Source organism: Pan paniscus, chromosome 11, assembly GCF_029289425.2.
Source record: "Pan paniscus chromosome 11, NHGRI_mPanPan1-v2.0_pri, whole genome shotgun sequence".
In the NCBI taxonomy this organism is placed as follows: domain Eukaryota; kingdom Metazoa; phylum Chordata; class Mammalia; order Primates; family Hominidae; genus Pan; species Pan paniscus.
The window spans coordinates 105,413,470-105,429,739 of NC_073260.2; the positions used below are offsets into that span (position 1 = coordinate 105,413,470).

Below are 16,270 nucleotides of genomic sequence, written 5' to 3' on the forward strand. Positions count from 1 at the left end.
AGCCAGTGTTGACAAAAATGATAGGCTTGTCTGTCCTGGTGATCCTTTGGTTCAGATAATGTCCTAAAATTTTGTTTCAAATTAAGAATACAGAATGGCACAAAAGGATACCAGTTAGGGAAAAATATAGCTCTGTGTCTTTTCATAATCTAAATACAGTCATCTGTCACTTAGTGATGGGAATATATTTTGAGAAATGCACATTAGGTGATTTTGCCATTGTGTGAACATCACAGAGTATGCTCACACCAACCTAGATGGTAGAGCCCAGTGGTCCCCAAGCTTTATGGCACCAGGAACTGGTTCCATGGAAGACAGTTTTTCCATGGACCAGCAGGGGGTGGGTGGTGTTTTTGGGATGATTCAAGTGCACTATATGTATCATTAGATTCTCATAAGGAGCATGCACATGCACAGTTCACAAGAGGGTTAGGGTTAGGTCTCCTATGAGAATCTAATGCCGCCTCTGACTGGTAATGGACTGGTAATGGTCCATGGCCCAGGGGTTAGGGACTTGTGGTATAGCCTGCTATATACCTAGGCTATATGGTGTATAGCCTGCTATATACCTAGGCTATATGGTATACAGCCTGTTGCTTGCTTCTAGGCTACAAACCTGCACAGCATGACTACACTGACTACTGTAACACAATGATAAGTATTTGTGTATCTAAACTAGAAAAGGTGCAGTGAAAAAAAAAAGTATACCTGTTACAGGGCAGTCCATTATAATCTTATGGGACTATCATTGAATAGTGGTCCATCGCTGACCAAAATATTATGTGGTACACAACTATAGGTAAGTTTAGTGTATAGCCTTTAGAATGCTTGTGCAAATCTTTTAAATTTTTCACTTACATTGCTTGAGACTGTGCTAATGGTGAGAGTTATTTTCCATTTCGGATATTTTCTTTAAATGTTGGTAACTTGTGTTCTTTTTTTTTTTTTTTTTTTTTTGAGACAGAGTCTTGCTCTGTCGCCCAGGCTGGAGTGCAGTGGCACAATCTCGGCTCACTGCTGTCTCTTCCTCCTGGGTTCAAGCAATTGTCCTGCTTCAGCCTCCCCAGTAGCTGGGTTCACAGGCACGCCCCGCCACACCCAGCTAATTTTTTTTGTCATTGTTTGTTTGTTTTTGAGACAGAGTTTTGCTCTTGTTGCCCAGGCTGTAGTGTAATGGTACAATTTTGGCTCACTGCAACCTCCACCTCTGGGGTTCAAGTGATTCTTCTGCCTCAGTCTCCCAAGTAGCTGGGGATACAGGCATGTGCCACCACGCCCAACTAATTTTTTGTATTTAGTAGAGACGGGGTTTCACCATGTTGGTCAGGCTGGTCTCGAACTCCTAACCTCAGGTGATCCAACCGACTCAGCTTTGCAAAGTGCTGGCATTACAGGCATGAGCCACCATGCCCTGCCATGTATAATAACTGCATACTAATAACACCCCGAGGGCCAGGTATAGTTTGATCTTCAGTTTCCTCTCTGGATTTGTGTGACTTTGGAATAAGCTATATAACTTACCTTCTTTTCTTTTCTTTTTTTTTCTTTTTTCTTCTTCTTTTTTTTTTTTTTTTTTTTGAGACAGGGTCTTGCTCTGTCACCCAGGCTGAGTGCAGTGGCACAATCATGGCTCACTGCAGCCTTGGCAAACAGACAAATTTCATATCTGTTTACTTCATTTGCTCCTCCAGCAATTCCCAAGGATTGGCAGGTAGGGCAGATATACTTGATAGGGAAATTCAAGCTCATCAACTCTTAGTGACTTGCCCAAGACCTAAAGCTAGAGTGAGAGGACTAGATTGCTTCTTTAACTCTTCAGCTGTGCTGCCTTAGTTAAGACCTTAGGTATGTCCTTATGCTCATTTTTCTCACCAGCCAAGGGATCTGCTTTTCTACTTACAGATTGTTGCCAATGCCAAAGGTGCTGTGACTGGGGCAAAAGATGCTGTGACGACTACTGTGACTGAGGCCAAGGATTCTGTGGCCAGCACGATCACAGGGGTGATGGACAAGACCAAAGGGGCGGTGACTGGCAGTGTGGAGAAGACCAAGTCTGTGGTCAGTGGCAGCATTAACACAGTCTTGGGGAGTCGGATGATGCAGCTCGTGAGCAGTGGCGTAGAAAGTGCACTCACCAAATCAGAGCTGTTGGTAGAACAGTACCTCCCTCTCACTGAGGAAGAACTAGGTAACTGGAATTTTATCTTGAAATACTGTTTTATATTAAATCTTTCTTAAACAGCTTCATTGACATATATACTCTCATCTTTAGTCTAAATTTACACAGTTGTGCAAGCATCACCGCAATCCAGTTTTAGAACACTTCTGCTACCCCAAAAGATCCTCATGCCTGTTTGCAGTCAGTCCTTTTTAATTTAATTTAATTTTATAGAGATGGGATCTCACTATGTTGCCCAGGCTGATCTCGAACTCCTGGGCTCAAACGATCCACCTGCCTTGACCTCCCAAAGTGCTGGGATTACAGATGTGAGCAACCACTAATCTTTTTGCCTCTATAGATTTTCCTTCCTAAAGCAATCATAAAGTTCACATTGAATCGTACGTAGTAAGTTTTGAAACTTTAGCAAAAATTGGCCTTGAAAAATATTTTCTGTAAATGGATAGTCTTTAATGGATTGCTTTATAAAATCCTCATTACAAAGAATCATCATTAGGTAATGTGTGCCAGGTACCATGCCGCTCAAGTTCACTCTAGGCTGGGCGCAATGGTGCATGCATGCCTACAATCCCAGCACTTTGGGAGGCTAAGACAGGCAGATCGCTTGAGTTCAGGAGTTTGAGATTAGCCTGGGCAACATGGCGAAACCCTAAAAAACACAAAAATTAGCTGGGCATGGTGGCTTGTTCCTAGAGTCCTAGCTACTCAGGAGGCTGAGGTGAGAGGATCAGTTGAGCTCGGGAGGTTGAGGTTGCAGTGAGCCAAAATTGTGCCACTGTACTCCAGCCTGGGCAACAGAGCAAGACCTGTTTCCAAAAAAAAAAAAAAGCAGTTTACTCTAGTGGGAGAAACGTGTAGATGCATGCAGTGTGTATCAGATACAGTAATATGTTCAGGGTAGTCAAGTCCAGCAGCAGACGTGAGCAGTCTTGGAAGAATGACTGCATGATTGCTAAGTGATTGGGTAGAAGTAAGAAAGTCAAGACCCAGGTTAGAGTCCAGGCCTTATCACTTGTCACTGTGATCCCTTAAGTTATTTTGTCTCTTATTTCTAACTTCAGAAAAAGAAGCAAAAAAAGTTGAAGGATTTGATCTGGTTCAGAAGCCAAGTTATTATGTTAGACTGGGATCCCTGTCTACCAAGCTTCGCTCCCGTGCCTACCAGCAGGCTCTCAGCAGGGTTAAAGAAGCTAAGCAAAAAAGCCAACAGACCATTTCTCAGCTCGATTCTACTGTTCACCTGGTGAGTAAAACTTTATTTTAAGGTATCTGAAGTGGGTTCATTTATCTCTAGGATCAAGAATTAAATGTAATCACAAAATCCAAGAATTTCATTCTTAGTTGACGAACAACCCAATAGAAAACTGGACAAAGAATATGAAGACAGCTCACAGAAAAAGGAAGTATAACTAGTTGAAATATAGGAAGCAATGCTAATCTCGCTCTGAGGGGTCAAATACTGACATCTCTCTTGTCCTGCCACATGGGAAATGTGGCTGTTGGCAACGGTGTAGAGAAAGAACCACACTTGCGCAGCTCTTGCTCTAAGGGACTGATCCAAGAGACAGTTTTAGTAAAGTTACAAGCATACCTACACTTGGAGCTGTTTTACTTTTTATCTTACAGATGTGTATATTTGTTTAAAGTTGCAAGAGACTATAACAATGCACATCCACTAACAGGACTAATTAAATTGATATATCACAATAGACTACTGTGTAGCCATTAAAGGTTTCCAAGTTAAAGAACAGTATGTACCATTCTGTACTGCCATGAGAAAACCATTTCTTCTTAGAAGGGGAAATAGTGGTTGGCAACAGGGAAGAGGAAGGTCAAATTCCTTTCTGTTTTGTAATTCTAACTTATCCTTTACTCATGTACACATTAAATTTTAGTTGCTGGCTGGGCGTGGTGGCTCATGCCTATAATCCCAGCACTTTAGGAGGGCAAGGTGGTTGGATCACCTGAGGTCAGTAGTTCGAGACCAGTCTGGCCAACAAGGTGAAATCCTGTCTCTACTAAAAATACAAAAATTAGCTGGGCATGGTGGCGTATGCCTGTAATCCCAGCTACTCGGTAGGCTAAGGCACGAGACGGAGGTTCAGTGAGCTGTGATCGCGCCACTGTACTTCAGCCTGGGTGACAGAGTGAGACTCAAAAAAAATTTTTTTGTAGTTTTTTAGTTGCTTTACCTGTGCTAAACTGGAAGTAAATGTGGAGTCAGTGATTTAATAGTTAAATAGAGGCAGTAAAGAGCTACTACTGCTTGGTTAATTTATACATATTGATAATAAATAATAATGATAGCAGGAATAGATCTTATTCAACTCCAGGAAATTCTTAGTTTTTATGTTGCCTGATTTACATCATACATCTGCAAACAGGCTAACGTGAATATCTGACTTGTGTGTTCCTTTGTTTTGTTTCAATGTGTCTAGATTGAATTTGCCAGGAAGAATGTGTATAGTGCCAATCAGAAAATTCAGGATGCTCAGGATAAGCTCTACCTCTCGTGGGTAGAGTGGAAAAGGAGCATTGGATATGATGATACTGATGAGTCCCACTGTGCTGAGGTAAGATGACTGGGACGGTCATTTGCTGGTTGCTGAAGAAGTTCTTATCAGACTTTTCATTTCAATTTTTCCATACTATGTCTTAGAATACTCTTCTCTATCAAAAGGTTGAACAATACCATGTACATAGGTGGCTAGTTATGTGGCAGAAAAGCAAAACTAGGCAGCGAATAATTTTATCTAACAACCTATGAGTATACATATGCCCCAAGTGAGATACAACTAAATGAGAAACACAGGCCTTGCCCTCATAATGGGTACAGACTAACAGGGGATACAGCCAGCCATGCTGTCCTATTGTGCCTTTTTAATGCTCCTTGCAGAAGAGGGCTATCTCATAGGCAGTACACTCAGAGTAGCCAAGTCCGGTTGTTGTTTAACGGCATAAATACAGGTACTATTGGCCGGGCGCGATGGCTCACGCCTGTAATCCCAACACTTTGGGAGGCCGAGGCGGGTAGATCACGAGGTCAGGAGATCGAGACCATCCTGGCCAACATGGTGAAACCCTGTCTCTACTAAAAATACAAAAAATGAGCCAGGCATGGTGGCACGTGCCTGTAGTCCCAGCTGCTCGGGCAGCTGAGGCAGGAGAATAGCTTGAACCTGGGAGGCAGAGGTTGCCATGAGCCGAGATCATGCTACTGCACTCCAGCCTGGGCAACAGAGTAAGACTCTGTCTCAAAAAAAAAAAAAAAAGAAAACATATGGGAAGACTATCTCAGGCAGCCTTGGAGTGGGGGTAGTTGAGTCACATTGCTTTCTGGAAGAGATGAATGGTAAGCTGAGAACTAATGGGTGAATAAACTAGGTGAAAGGGCAATAAGGTGACCAAGGTTCCAGAGGGAAGACATAGCATCTTGGCTGGGTGCAATGGCTCACACCTGTAATCTCAGCATTTTGGGAGGCCAAGGCAGGCAGATCACTTGAGCCCAGGAATTCAGGACCAGCTTGGGCAACTGTGAAACCCCATCTCTACAAAAAATACAAAAATTAGCAGGGTGTGGTGGTGTGCACCTGTAGTCCTAGTTGCTCGAGAGGCTGAGGTGGGAGGATCACCTAAGCCCGAGAGGTCGGGTCTGCAGTGAGCCATGATTGTGCCAGTGTCCTCCAGCCTGGGCAACAGACTGAGACCCTGTCTCAGAAAGAAAGAAAGAAAAGAAAAGAAAGAAAGAAGAAATAAAGAAAGAAAGAAGAAAAAGGAAGGGAAGCAGGGAGGAAGGAAGGGAAAAGAAATATCCTCTTATAGTCCTAGAAAGTGGTTGTGTCCCAAAAGCTCTGAAGTCAATATGAACTGTTCGTTCATGTCTTGTCATTTTATTTGAGGAGGGAATATATACATTACACTACTAACATGAAGTATATTTCCATTCTTTTGGGTCTCCCCTACCTAATATGTTTCTTCAGTTTAAGATGATGAACTTTGGAGACTCAGGCACTAGTTCGAATCCCTACCCAGCTGTTTTCCAGTTGTTAACTGAAGCCATCTACTTAAACTCTAAGCTTATATTCATATCTATGAAATGTGAATAATACTGCTGCACTCGGCATTGTAATGAGGATTTTTAAAAGCCAAAGAATCCACATATGTGGTGGACACATAACCAGCTTACTGTCATTGAACTAATTTATACATAGCACTATTGGATCCACTGCTAATTTTAAGTTTTATTTTTAGCACATTGAGTCACGTACTCTTGCAATTGCCCGCAACCTGACTCAGCAGCTCCAGACCACGTGCCACACACTCCTGTCCAACATCCAAGGTGTACCGCAGAACATCCAAGATCAGGCCAAGCACATGGGGGTGATGGCAGGCGACATCTACTCAGTGTTCCGCAATGCTGCCTCCTTTAAAGAAGTGTCTGACGGCCTCCTCACTTCTAGCAAGGGGCAGCTGCAGAAAATGAAGGAATCTTTAGATGACGTGATGGATTATCTTGTTAACAACACGCCCCTCAACTGGCTGGTAGGTCCCTTTTATCCTCAGCTGACTGAGTCTCAGAATGCTCAGGACCAAGGTGCAGAGATGGACAAGAGCAGCCAGGAGACCCAGCGATCTGAGCACAAAACTCATTAAACCTGCCCCTATCACTAGTGCATGCTGTGGCCAGACAGATGACACCTTTTGTTATGTTGAAATTAACTTGCTAGGCAACCCTAAATTGGGAAGCAAGTAGCTAGTATAAAGGCCCTCAATTGTAGTTGTTTCCAGCTGAATTAAGAGCTTTAAAGTTTCTGGCATTAGCAGATGATTTCTGTTCACCTGGTAAGAAAAGAATGATAGGCTTGTCAGAGCCTATAGCCAGAACTCAGAAAAAATTCAAATGCACTTATGTTCTCATTCTATGGCCATTGTGTTGCCTCTGTTACTGTTTGTATTGAATAAAAACATCTTCATGTGGGCTGGGGTAGAAACTGGTGTCTGCTCTGGTGTGATCTGAAAAGGCCTCTTCACTGCTTTATCTCATGATGCTTGCTTGTAAAACTTGATTTTAGTTTTTCATTTCTCAAATAGGAATACTACCTTTGAATTCAATAAAATTCAATGCAGGATAGACCAGTTACATGCTGTTTGTTCCATATGCTTTGTGTGTTGCTTTCGTAGAGCTGCTTAACCTGCATGACAGAGTTATTATACATACATGAGTTTCAATTGGCCTGTTGGGGAGTTTGGCAGAGTGAGAACATTGGAAGGCTAATGTTAAAAATGGGATGCTTGGCCGGGTGCTGTGGCTCACGCCTGTAACCCCAGCACTTTGGGAGGCTGAGGTGGGCGGATCACGAGGTCAGGAGATCGAGACCATCCTGGCGAACACGGTGAAACCCCATCTCTACTAAAAATACAAAAAATTAGCCGGGCACGGTGGCGGGTGCCTGTAGTCCCAGCTACTCAGGAGGCTGAGGCAGGAGAATGGCGTGAACCCGGGAGGCGGAGCTTGCAGTGAGCCGAGATAGCGCCACTGCACTCTGGCCTGGGCGAAAGAGCAAGACTCCATCTCAAAAAAAAAAAAAAAAAAAAAAGAAAAAAGAAAAGAAAATAGGATGCTTGATAACAGATTAAAAAAAATAGGATGCTTGATAACAGATTTAAAACAAATTAAAAGCTAATGTGCATATTCAAATTTTACTAGGTGACAGTTGGCCCTCTTTGTTTGCCAACTTACTGGACCCCTGTGAGTGGGTTTTTAAACCAGTAAAAGGGCCTAGTCATGTCTGACTACCTCACTGAAAAGGAATCAGAGCTGAAAGGAAGTGAGTGATTGTTTAAATCAGCATCATATAAAGGCATTGGGCATTTCTTGCCAGGGAACCAGTTAAAGCGTGAGTCCTAAAGGGAGATTCTTCAGTGTCCAGCCTTAGTTGGACTTAACTTACTGTGTTGTCATTTTGGGAAAAAGTCACTAACCTCAGTTGTTGTTGGGGACATACGTATAGAAGACCATGTGAGACTAATTAGAAGTAAAAAGACTTTAAGCCCCCTGTAGAAAAAGGTTCTTCTTACCTTCTGCCTATGGTATTCAGACTTCTAGTCCATTCAACATTGGTTATTTAGGAACCATCCTGAATCTCCTTGTCACACAGATGAAATATGTCAAACTAGTTTTTAAAAGTGAGTCTCAGAACTTGTGAAATAGGCCAGGCGCTGTGGCTCATACCTGTAATCCCAGCACTTTGGGAGGCCGAGGCAGGCAGATCACCTGAGGTCAGGGATTCGACACCACCCTGACCAACAACGTGAAACCCTTTCTCTACAAAAAATACAAAAATTAGCCTGGCCTGGTGGTGCACGCCTATAATCCCAGCTACTTGGAGGCTGGGCAAGGAGAATCCCCTGCGTCTGGGAGGTGGAGGCTGCAGTGAGCCAAGATTGCGCCACTGCACTCCAACCTGAGCAACAGAGTGAGACTCTGTCTTAAAAAAAAAAAAAAAAGTGTGAAATAGAGCTACATGCTTCTGGCTGTCCCTGCTAAAAGGTAAGCAGGGCTGCCCTCAGCAGAACTGGGAAGTCTAACTCACATTAGTCTCTTTCTGTCCTGGTTCACCCCTTTCTCTCCATGAAAACAAGGAAGCGGCACATAACTTTACATGTTCCTTTGGTGTGAGTGAGTCTATTAAAGTTTTTTATCGACCAGGCACGGTGACTCATGCCTGTAATCCCAGCACTTTGGGAGGCCGAGGTGGACAGATCACTTGAGGTCAGGAGTTTGAGACCAGCCTGGCCAACAGGGCAAAACCCAGTCTCTACTAAAAACATAAAAATTAGGCCGGGCGTGGTAGCTCACGGCCTGTAATCCCAGCACGTTGGGAGGCTGAGGCTGGCGGATCAAGAGGTCAGGAGAGGCCAACAGTGGCCAGCCTGGCCAACATGGTAAACCTTGTCTCTACTAAAAATACAAAAATTAGCTGGGCATGGGGGCGTGCACCTGTAATCCCAGCTCCTCGGGAGGCTGAGGCAGGAGAGTCGTTTGAACCCTGGAGGTGGAGGTTGCAGTGAACTGAGATTGCGCCATTGCACTCCAGCCTGTCCAGCGACAGGGCGAGACTCCATCTCAAAAAAAAAAAAAAAAACCAAAAATAACAACAACAAAAAACCCCACAAAAATTAGCCGGGCATGGCTGTATGCACCTGTAACCCCAGCTACTTGGGGGCTGAGGCACAAGAATCCCCTGAACCAAGGCAGGTGAAGGTTGCAGTGAGCCGAGATTGTGACACTGCACTCCTGCCTGGGTGACAGACCCTGTCTCAAAAAAAAAAAAAAAAAAAAAAAAAAGGTTTTTATCAAGTTACAAATTTTTTCTTCTCATTGTAACTCCAGAAATCAGTAAACAGGTGAGTTGAGTTGGAGGGTAGGTGGGAAATCCCTAGGATTTGTTTTGCAGATAAGGAGCTTCTGGTTTCTGGGAAGGATGGACTTTTGTGATTTATGGGTTTCCAGGACAGAGCCTAGTCACTCACTTGCCTTCCTGTTCCCAGTGACTGGCATTTTCTAGGCCTCTGCCTCTTAATTTTTTTTTTTTTTTGAGGCAGAGTCTTGCTCTGTTGTCCAGGCTGGAGTGTGATGGTGTGGTCTCAGCTCACTGCAACCTCCACCTCCCAGGTTCAAGCTATTCTCCTACCCTCAGCCTCCCAAGTATAGGCGTGCACCACCATGCCTGGCTAGTTTTTGTCTTTTTAGTAGAGATGGGGTTTCACCACATTGGCCAGGCTGGTCTCGAACTCCTGACCTCAAGTGATCTGCCTGCTTCGGCCTCCCAAAATGCTGGGATTACAGGCGTGAGCCACCACGCCTGGCCACACATGCTTTCTTATCCTGAACATACACCTTTGTGTTTCCCTATTATAAGAGTTATAGTGTGTTACTTTAGTACAAATTAAAAAAAAAAAAAAAGAATTGTAGTCGTTACTGAATAGCTTATGAAAAGGAGAGAGGTCTCAAAGCTCTTCTTCCTGAGCAGGGGCAGAATAAAATGTAGAACATCCTTAGCTTCTAGAAGAGCACCAGCAGCCCTTGCTTTTTGCTGTGAGCTGTGCACGTTGGTCATGGTTTTGCTGTCTTTGTGTTTCAAGTTTGTGTCTACATGCATTTCATTCATTTGTCAACATGTCTCAGGATTTATGGTGTTCTGGCATTTTTTTTTTTTTTTTTTTTTTGAGATGGGCTCTTGCTCTGTTGCTCAGGCAATAGTGCGGTGGTGTGATTGGCTCACTGCAAGCTTCGCCTCCCAGGCTCAATCGATTCTCCCTCCTCAGTGTCCTGAGTATCTGGGACCATAGGCATGCACAATCACACCTGGCTAATTTTTGTATTTTTGTAAAGATGGGGTTTCACCATGTTGCCCAGGCTGGTCTCAAACTCCTGAGCTCAAGTGATCCACTCACCTCGGCCTGCCAAAGTGCTGCGATTCCAGGCATGAGCTACTGAACCTGGCCTGTGTTCTCACATCTTGCAGCTTCATTGTTGCATAAACTGGCAGAAAATTTTGGTTTTACAGACTTTTTTTCCTCCAGAAAACAGTTCTTTTGAGGGAAAATACTGACTAAGGCTAACATAGTATGTAACCATGGCAGGTTCGTAAACATTTGACTGCATGAAACCTGGCATGGTGTGCCTCAGGGAGTGTTCAAGAATGTTTTTTCCTTTGCCTGTAATGATAACATAGTCTTTCTAGTTTGTCCTATGCAAAAATGCAAAGGAATATGATGCGTTGGCCATTAATCTCTGAGCCTTAGTTTTCTCATCTATTAAGTTAATGTTGCCTCAACAGATGGAAGTGAGTGTTGAGGATGGGGGTGTGTTTTTTAAATTTGTGCTAGAGGCATGGGGACATCATCTGTGGGACAGTGACATGTAGTATCTTTAACTTGGCAGTTCAAGGTGTGAGTATATAATACCAGCTCATGGTTAGGAAAATACATCCACTTTGATAAGGCAGTTATAGGTATTAAAGAACTAATGAAACTGGGCCTAGTGGTATGCACCTATAGTCTCAGTTTCTCAGGTGGCTGGGACAGGAAGATTGCTTGAGCCCAGGAGTTCAAGGCTGCGGAAAAAAAACAACTAATGAAGTGAAAAGGAAAAAGCTAAAATTTGGTTTATGTAAGATATAGGGCTACAGGTCAGCTTAAGCCAAAGACTTGTTTTATGGTATCTTTCTTGGTTACCTTTTGAGATTCTGATGCTACCCCACTCCCTCCACCCCAAAATGAACTTCTTTAGAACTGAACTTCTAAAACCTTAGTTTTAGAAATTATTAACTCCTGAAAAAAAAATGGCGTCAATTTGACCCTCACTGGGCTAGTCCCAGGTCATATTTTTAGGACTGGTGAGGGTTAAGGACTTCTAACTAACCATCCTAAGCTGAGAGTCAGGAATAGAGTGCTCAGAAGGAAAAGACTGAATTAGAAAATTATACTCTTAATTGGTGGTGAGAGGCAGGCAGCCTATACTTCGTTGAATTTGACAGATGAAACTGCTGATTAACACAATACATCTTTAATTGTAAAAATTGCCCAGGTGCGGTGGCTCATGCCTGTAATCCTAGCACTTTGGGAGGCCGAGTCGGCAGATCACTTGAGGCCAGGAGTTCAACGGCAGCCTGGCCAACATGGTGAAACCTCGTCTTTACTAAGGATACAAAAATTAGCTGGGCATTGTGGCTCGCTCCTGTAATTCAAGCTACTGAGGCATGAGAATTGCTTGAACCTGGGAGGCGAAGGTTGCAGTGAGCCAAGATGGCATCACTGCACTCCAACTTGGGCGACAGAGCGAGACTCCGTCTCAAAAAAAAAAAAAAATTGTTAAGATTGTCAGTAAGATGACTAACTGAAGTGATAGGAAGGCAGTCGAGGGGAAAATGTTTGCAGTGGGAGGTAGACAGAATTGCCTGAGATTCTTCTCGTGTTTTTCTTGCTTAAACTGGGCCTGCAGATTAGAGATATAATATGAAATATAATATAATGAAAGGCTTTGAATCTCACAAGGGAGCCTAGTCTTGATACATAATATACTTTCTAGGTTTTTAGCTGGTACAGATTTTATGAAAGTGCCATTTGAGAGTGCCATATAAAAGATAGTAGAGCTGGCTGGGCATGGTAGCTCATGCCTGTAATCCCAGCACTTTGGGAGGCCAAGGTGGGTGGATCACCTGAGGTCAGGAGTTCAAGACCAGCCTTGCCAACATGGTGAAATCCCATCTCTACTAAAAATACAAAAATTAGCCGGGTGTGGTGGCACTCGCCTGTAATACCAGGTACTTGGGTGGCTGAGGCAGGAGAATCACTTGAACCTGGGAGGTGGAGGTTGTAGTGAACCGAGTTCGCACCACTGCACTCCAGCCTGGGTGACAATGAGACTCCATCTCAAAACAAACAAACAAACAAAACAAAAAGAAATCCAATGTCAAAATTTCCATTTTTTCAATTTTTAAGTGTACAATTATGTGGCATTAAGCACATTCACAATGTTATACAACCATCACCGTTATATTCATCTTAAGCACAAATTCTGTACCTATTAAACAATAACTCCAGGCTGGGTGCAGTGGCTCACGCCTGTAATCCCAACATTTTGGGAAGCCAAGGAGGGTGGACCACTTGAGGTCAGGAGTTCGAGACCAGCCTGGCCAACATGGTGAAACCCCATCGCTACTAAAAAATACAAAAATTAGCCAGGCATGGTTGCAGCGCACGCCTGTAATCCCAGTTACTCGGGAAACTGAGGTAGGAGAATCAGTTGAACCTGGGAGGCTGAGGTTGCAGACAGCTGAGATTACGCCACTGCACTCCAACCTGGGGGACAGAGTGAAACTCCATCTAAAACAAAACAAAACAAAAAAACCCACAGTAACTCCCCAATTTCCCTCTTTCCTTCTATTTTTTGAGGGATTTTTTTTTTTCCCTGTAGACAGTGTCTTGCTCTGTTACCCAGGCTAGAGTGCAATGGTGCAATCTTGGCTCACTGCAACCTCTGCCTCCTGGGTTCAAGTAATTCTCCTGCCTCAGCCTCCCGAGTAGCTGGGATTACAGTCATCTGCCACTATACCCGGCTAATTTTTGTATTATTAGTAGAGATGGGGTTTCACCATGTTGGCCAGGCTGGTCTCGAACTCCTGACCTCATGATCCACCTGCCAAAGTGTTGGGATTACAGGCGTGAGCCACCGCACCCGGTCTTTTTGAGGGATTTTTGTTGCTGTTAGCTCTTTTTCCTCTGTTAGGTAATCAGCTACATTTTTTCCTCCACTATCAAGATTCTAGCCTTTGGTAATATATGTTATTAATTTTTTTTCTTTTCTTTCTTTTTTTTTTTTTTTCAGACAGAGTCTCGCTCTGTCGCCCAGGCTGGAGTGGTGGTGAACCTCGGCTCACTGCTCCTGGATTCAAGTGATTCTCCTGCCTCAGCCTCCTGAGTAACTGGGGCTACAGGGGCATGCCACCACGCCTGGCTAACTTTTTGTATTTTTAGTAGAGACAGCGTTCCACCGTGTTAGCCAGGATGGTCTCGATCTCCCAACCTCGTGATCCTCCCATCTCGGCCTCCCAAAGGGCTGGGATTACAGGCGTGAGCCACTGCAGCTGGCCTTAATTTTCTTGTTTTAATCTGTTGTTTGCTAAGAAACGTTACCTAGCTTATCGAAATTGTATATAAAATAAAATTTGATAGAGTTTCTTGTCCCTAAAGGCTTTCCTGTGCAGGGAAGAGGTAGGGTTTTGTGATGGCTGTTTCAACCATAAAAAGACCTTTTGTTTCCTCAGTTGCTAAACATTTGCCTAGACACTTGCTTATGGAAAAGTGGGGTATTATTGTTTTTAAGAAAGTAATAGATTAATAGTTGAATAACAAAAAATGCTTTATATCTGGTATTTTTTTAAAAAGCTTCATTGACTAGGTTCCACCACTAGTTAGTTTCCTTTTTAAAAGGTTTCCTTAGTGCTTTTATAGTATGAGGGAATTGCAGGAATAAGACCACAAACATCTTTTCAAAAAGCACAGCTATGGACAAAGCAAGGTTCACCTACATGCACTAAAGTCTCCATGAGCTCAGATGGACCTGACAACTCACTTCATCGGTGTTTGTTTCAATATCCAAGATTCTTCTTTTACAGGTGTTTGATTTCACCACCATAGACTTGACATCTGAGACTGATGAAATTCCAGATATTATAGCTTTGGAAGAGGAGAACGGATCAAATCATTCACATGCTAATGGCCCTGTCCTCTCAGGGCAAGATGTTGAATAACTAACAACAACAAAATACCCCTTTTGGTTGAATACGCAATTTGTATTACATTAAACTTCCTGTTTTTATTCCTGTGACTTTGAAGAGTGTTAATCTATTTTTTGGCTACATTGGTCTTAATTGCAATGACACTCTGATCTAAACTTTTGTAAGAGATCCTAGTTCTGTGTCATATATCATTTAATATAATTAAAGTTTAATTGCTGAAATACTTATAATGAAAATTGGGCTGTATAATCTTGACTTCATGATTTTTTTTCCCGCTGGTATAGTGAACATTTGTTGTCTTTTGGTCTCCCATGATTCATTCATGCTTCTTTTGAAGGTCTCAGTGGGTATAGTGGTCAAGGTTTTTGCTTTCCCTTAGCCTAGTGGTGGGCATGTGACTAAAAGCAGGTCACCTGGGAGGAAGCATAGCATGATGGGTAAGGGCTCAGACTCTGGGTTGTAATCTGGCTCTGCTGCTTACTGTGTGACCTTCAGCAAGTTACTTAATTTCTCTATGCCTCATTTTTTTCATCAGTAAAACAGGAATAGGGCTAAGTTTGCTATGAAGATTAAATAGTTAACATTTGTGAAAAGCATAGAGCAGTGCCTGGCACAGAGCCGCATTAAGTATTAGTTGCCTGTAATCCCAGCACTTTGGGAGGCCAAGGTGGGTGGATCACTTGAGGTCAGGAGTTTGAAACCAGCCTGGCCAACATGGTGAAACCCCGTCTTTACTAAAAATACAAAAAAAAAAAAAAAAAAAAAAAAAATTAGCCGGGCTGTGGTGGCACAGGCCTGTAATCCCAGCTACTCAGGAGGCTGAGGCAGGAGAATTGCTTGAACCCAGGAGACAGAGGTTGCAGTGAGCCAAGATCACACCACCGCCCTCCTGTTTGGGTGGCAGAGTGAGACTCCATCTCAAAAAAAAAAAAAAAAAAAAAAAAAAAAGTATTAGTTAAGGGAGTAAACTGTAGAGGCAATCCGGGGGCAGTGGCTCACACTTACAATCCCAGCACTTTGGGAGGCCAAGGTGGGAGAATCACTTGAGCCCAGGAGTTCCAGACCAGTGTGGGCAATATGGTAAGACCTTCTCTGTATAACAAAAAACCTTAAAAAATTAGGCTGGGCACGGTGGCTCACGTCTGTAATCCCAACACTTTGGGAGGCCAAGGCGGGCAGATCACTTGAGGTCAGGAGTTCCAGACCAGCCTGGCCAACATGGTGAAACCCTGTCTCTACTAAAAATACAAAAATTTGTCAGGTGTGGTGGTGGACGCCTGTAATCCCAGCTACTCAGGAGGCTGAGGCAGAAGAATACCAACCTAGCCTGGAATTCCTGGCCTCAAGTGATCCTCCTGCCTCGGCCTCCCAAAGTGCTGGGATTACAGGCATGAGCCACTACGCCTAGCTGCCAAATCTTAGAATGAGGCCTAGTGAGTGAGAACTAAACTCTGATCTTTTTTCTTTCTTGTCCAAATTCCTATCTACAGAACTTGGGGAGTCATGTCCTACAAGCCATAAAAATCTCATCAGATGGGTTTTGTTGAAGCCTATATAACCCAGCTTACTTTCCAACCTGACTGGCATAACATCACATGACAGATAAAGAAGGAAATCAAAATATTTTTTCCCAAAATATGTTTCTTTGTTATATTTTGAAATGGTCCTGCAACGTCGTCGCTTATGGGGAGAAATCTACATCTGTAAAGAAGCTGGCTGGTGGCTCACGCCTGTAATCTCAGCACTTTGGGAGGCCGAGGCAGGCAGATCACCTGAGGTCTGGAGT

The 16,270-nt window shown here is 43.4% G+C and overlaps 1 protein-coding gene across 6 annotated transcripts in view; it reads left to right on the forward strand.

Annotated features, from left to right (window-relative positions):
• PLIN2 (perilipin 2) overlaps positions 1-14,727 on the forward strand; it is a 118,695-nt gene extending 103,968 nt beyond the window's left edge. For 3 of the 6 annotated variants that reach the window (XM_034967218.3, XM_055092093.2, XM_008976181.5), the window contains 5 exons: positions 1,903-2,188; positions 3,241-3,422; positions 4,618-4,752; positions 6,431-6,721; positions 14,362-14,727. In XM_034967218.3, the coding sequence (XP_034823109.1) occupies positions 1,903-2,188; positions 3,241-3,422; positions 4,618-4,752; positions 6,431-6,721; positions 14,362-14,496 (1,029 nt within the window). In that variant the 3' untranslated portion in view covers positions 14,497-14,727. Of the gene's footprint in view, positions 1-1,902; positions 2,189-3,240; positions 3,423-4,617; positions 4,753-6,430; positions 7,326-14,361 lie in introns of those variants that run through there. The other 3 variants (XM_055092095.2, XM_055092096.2, XM_008976183.5) reach the window with 1 other exon arrangement.
• Positions 14,728-16,270: the final 1,543 nt, after the last annotated feature.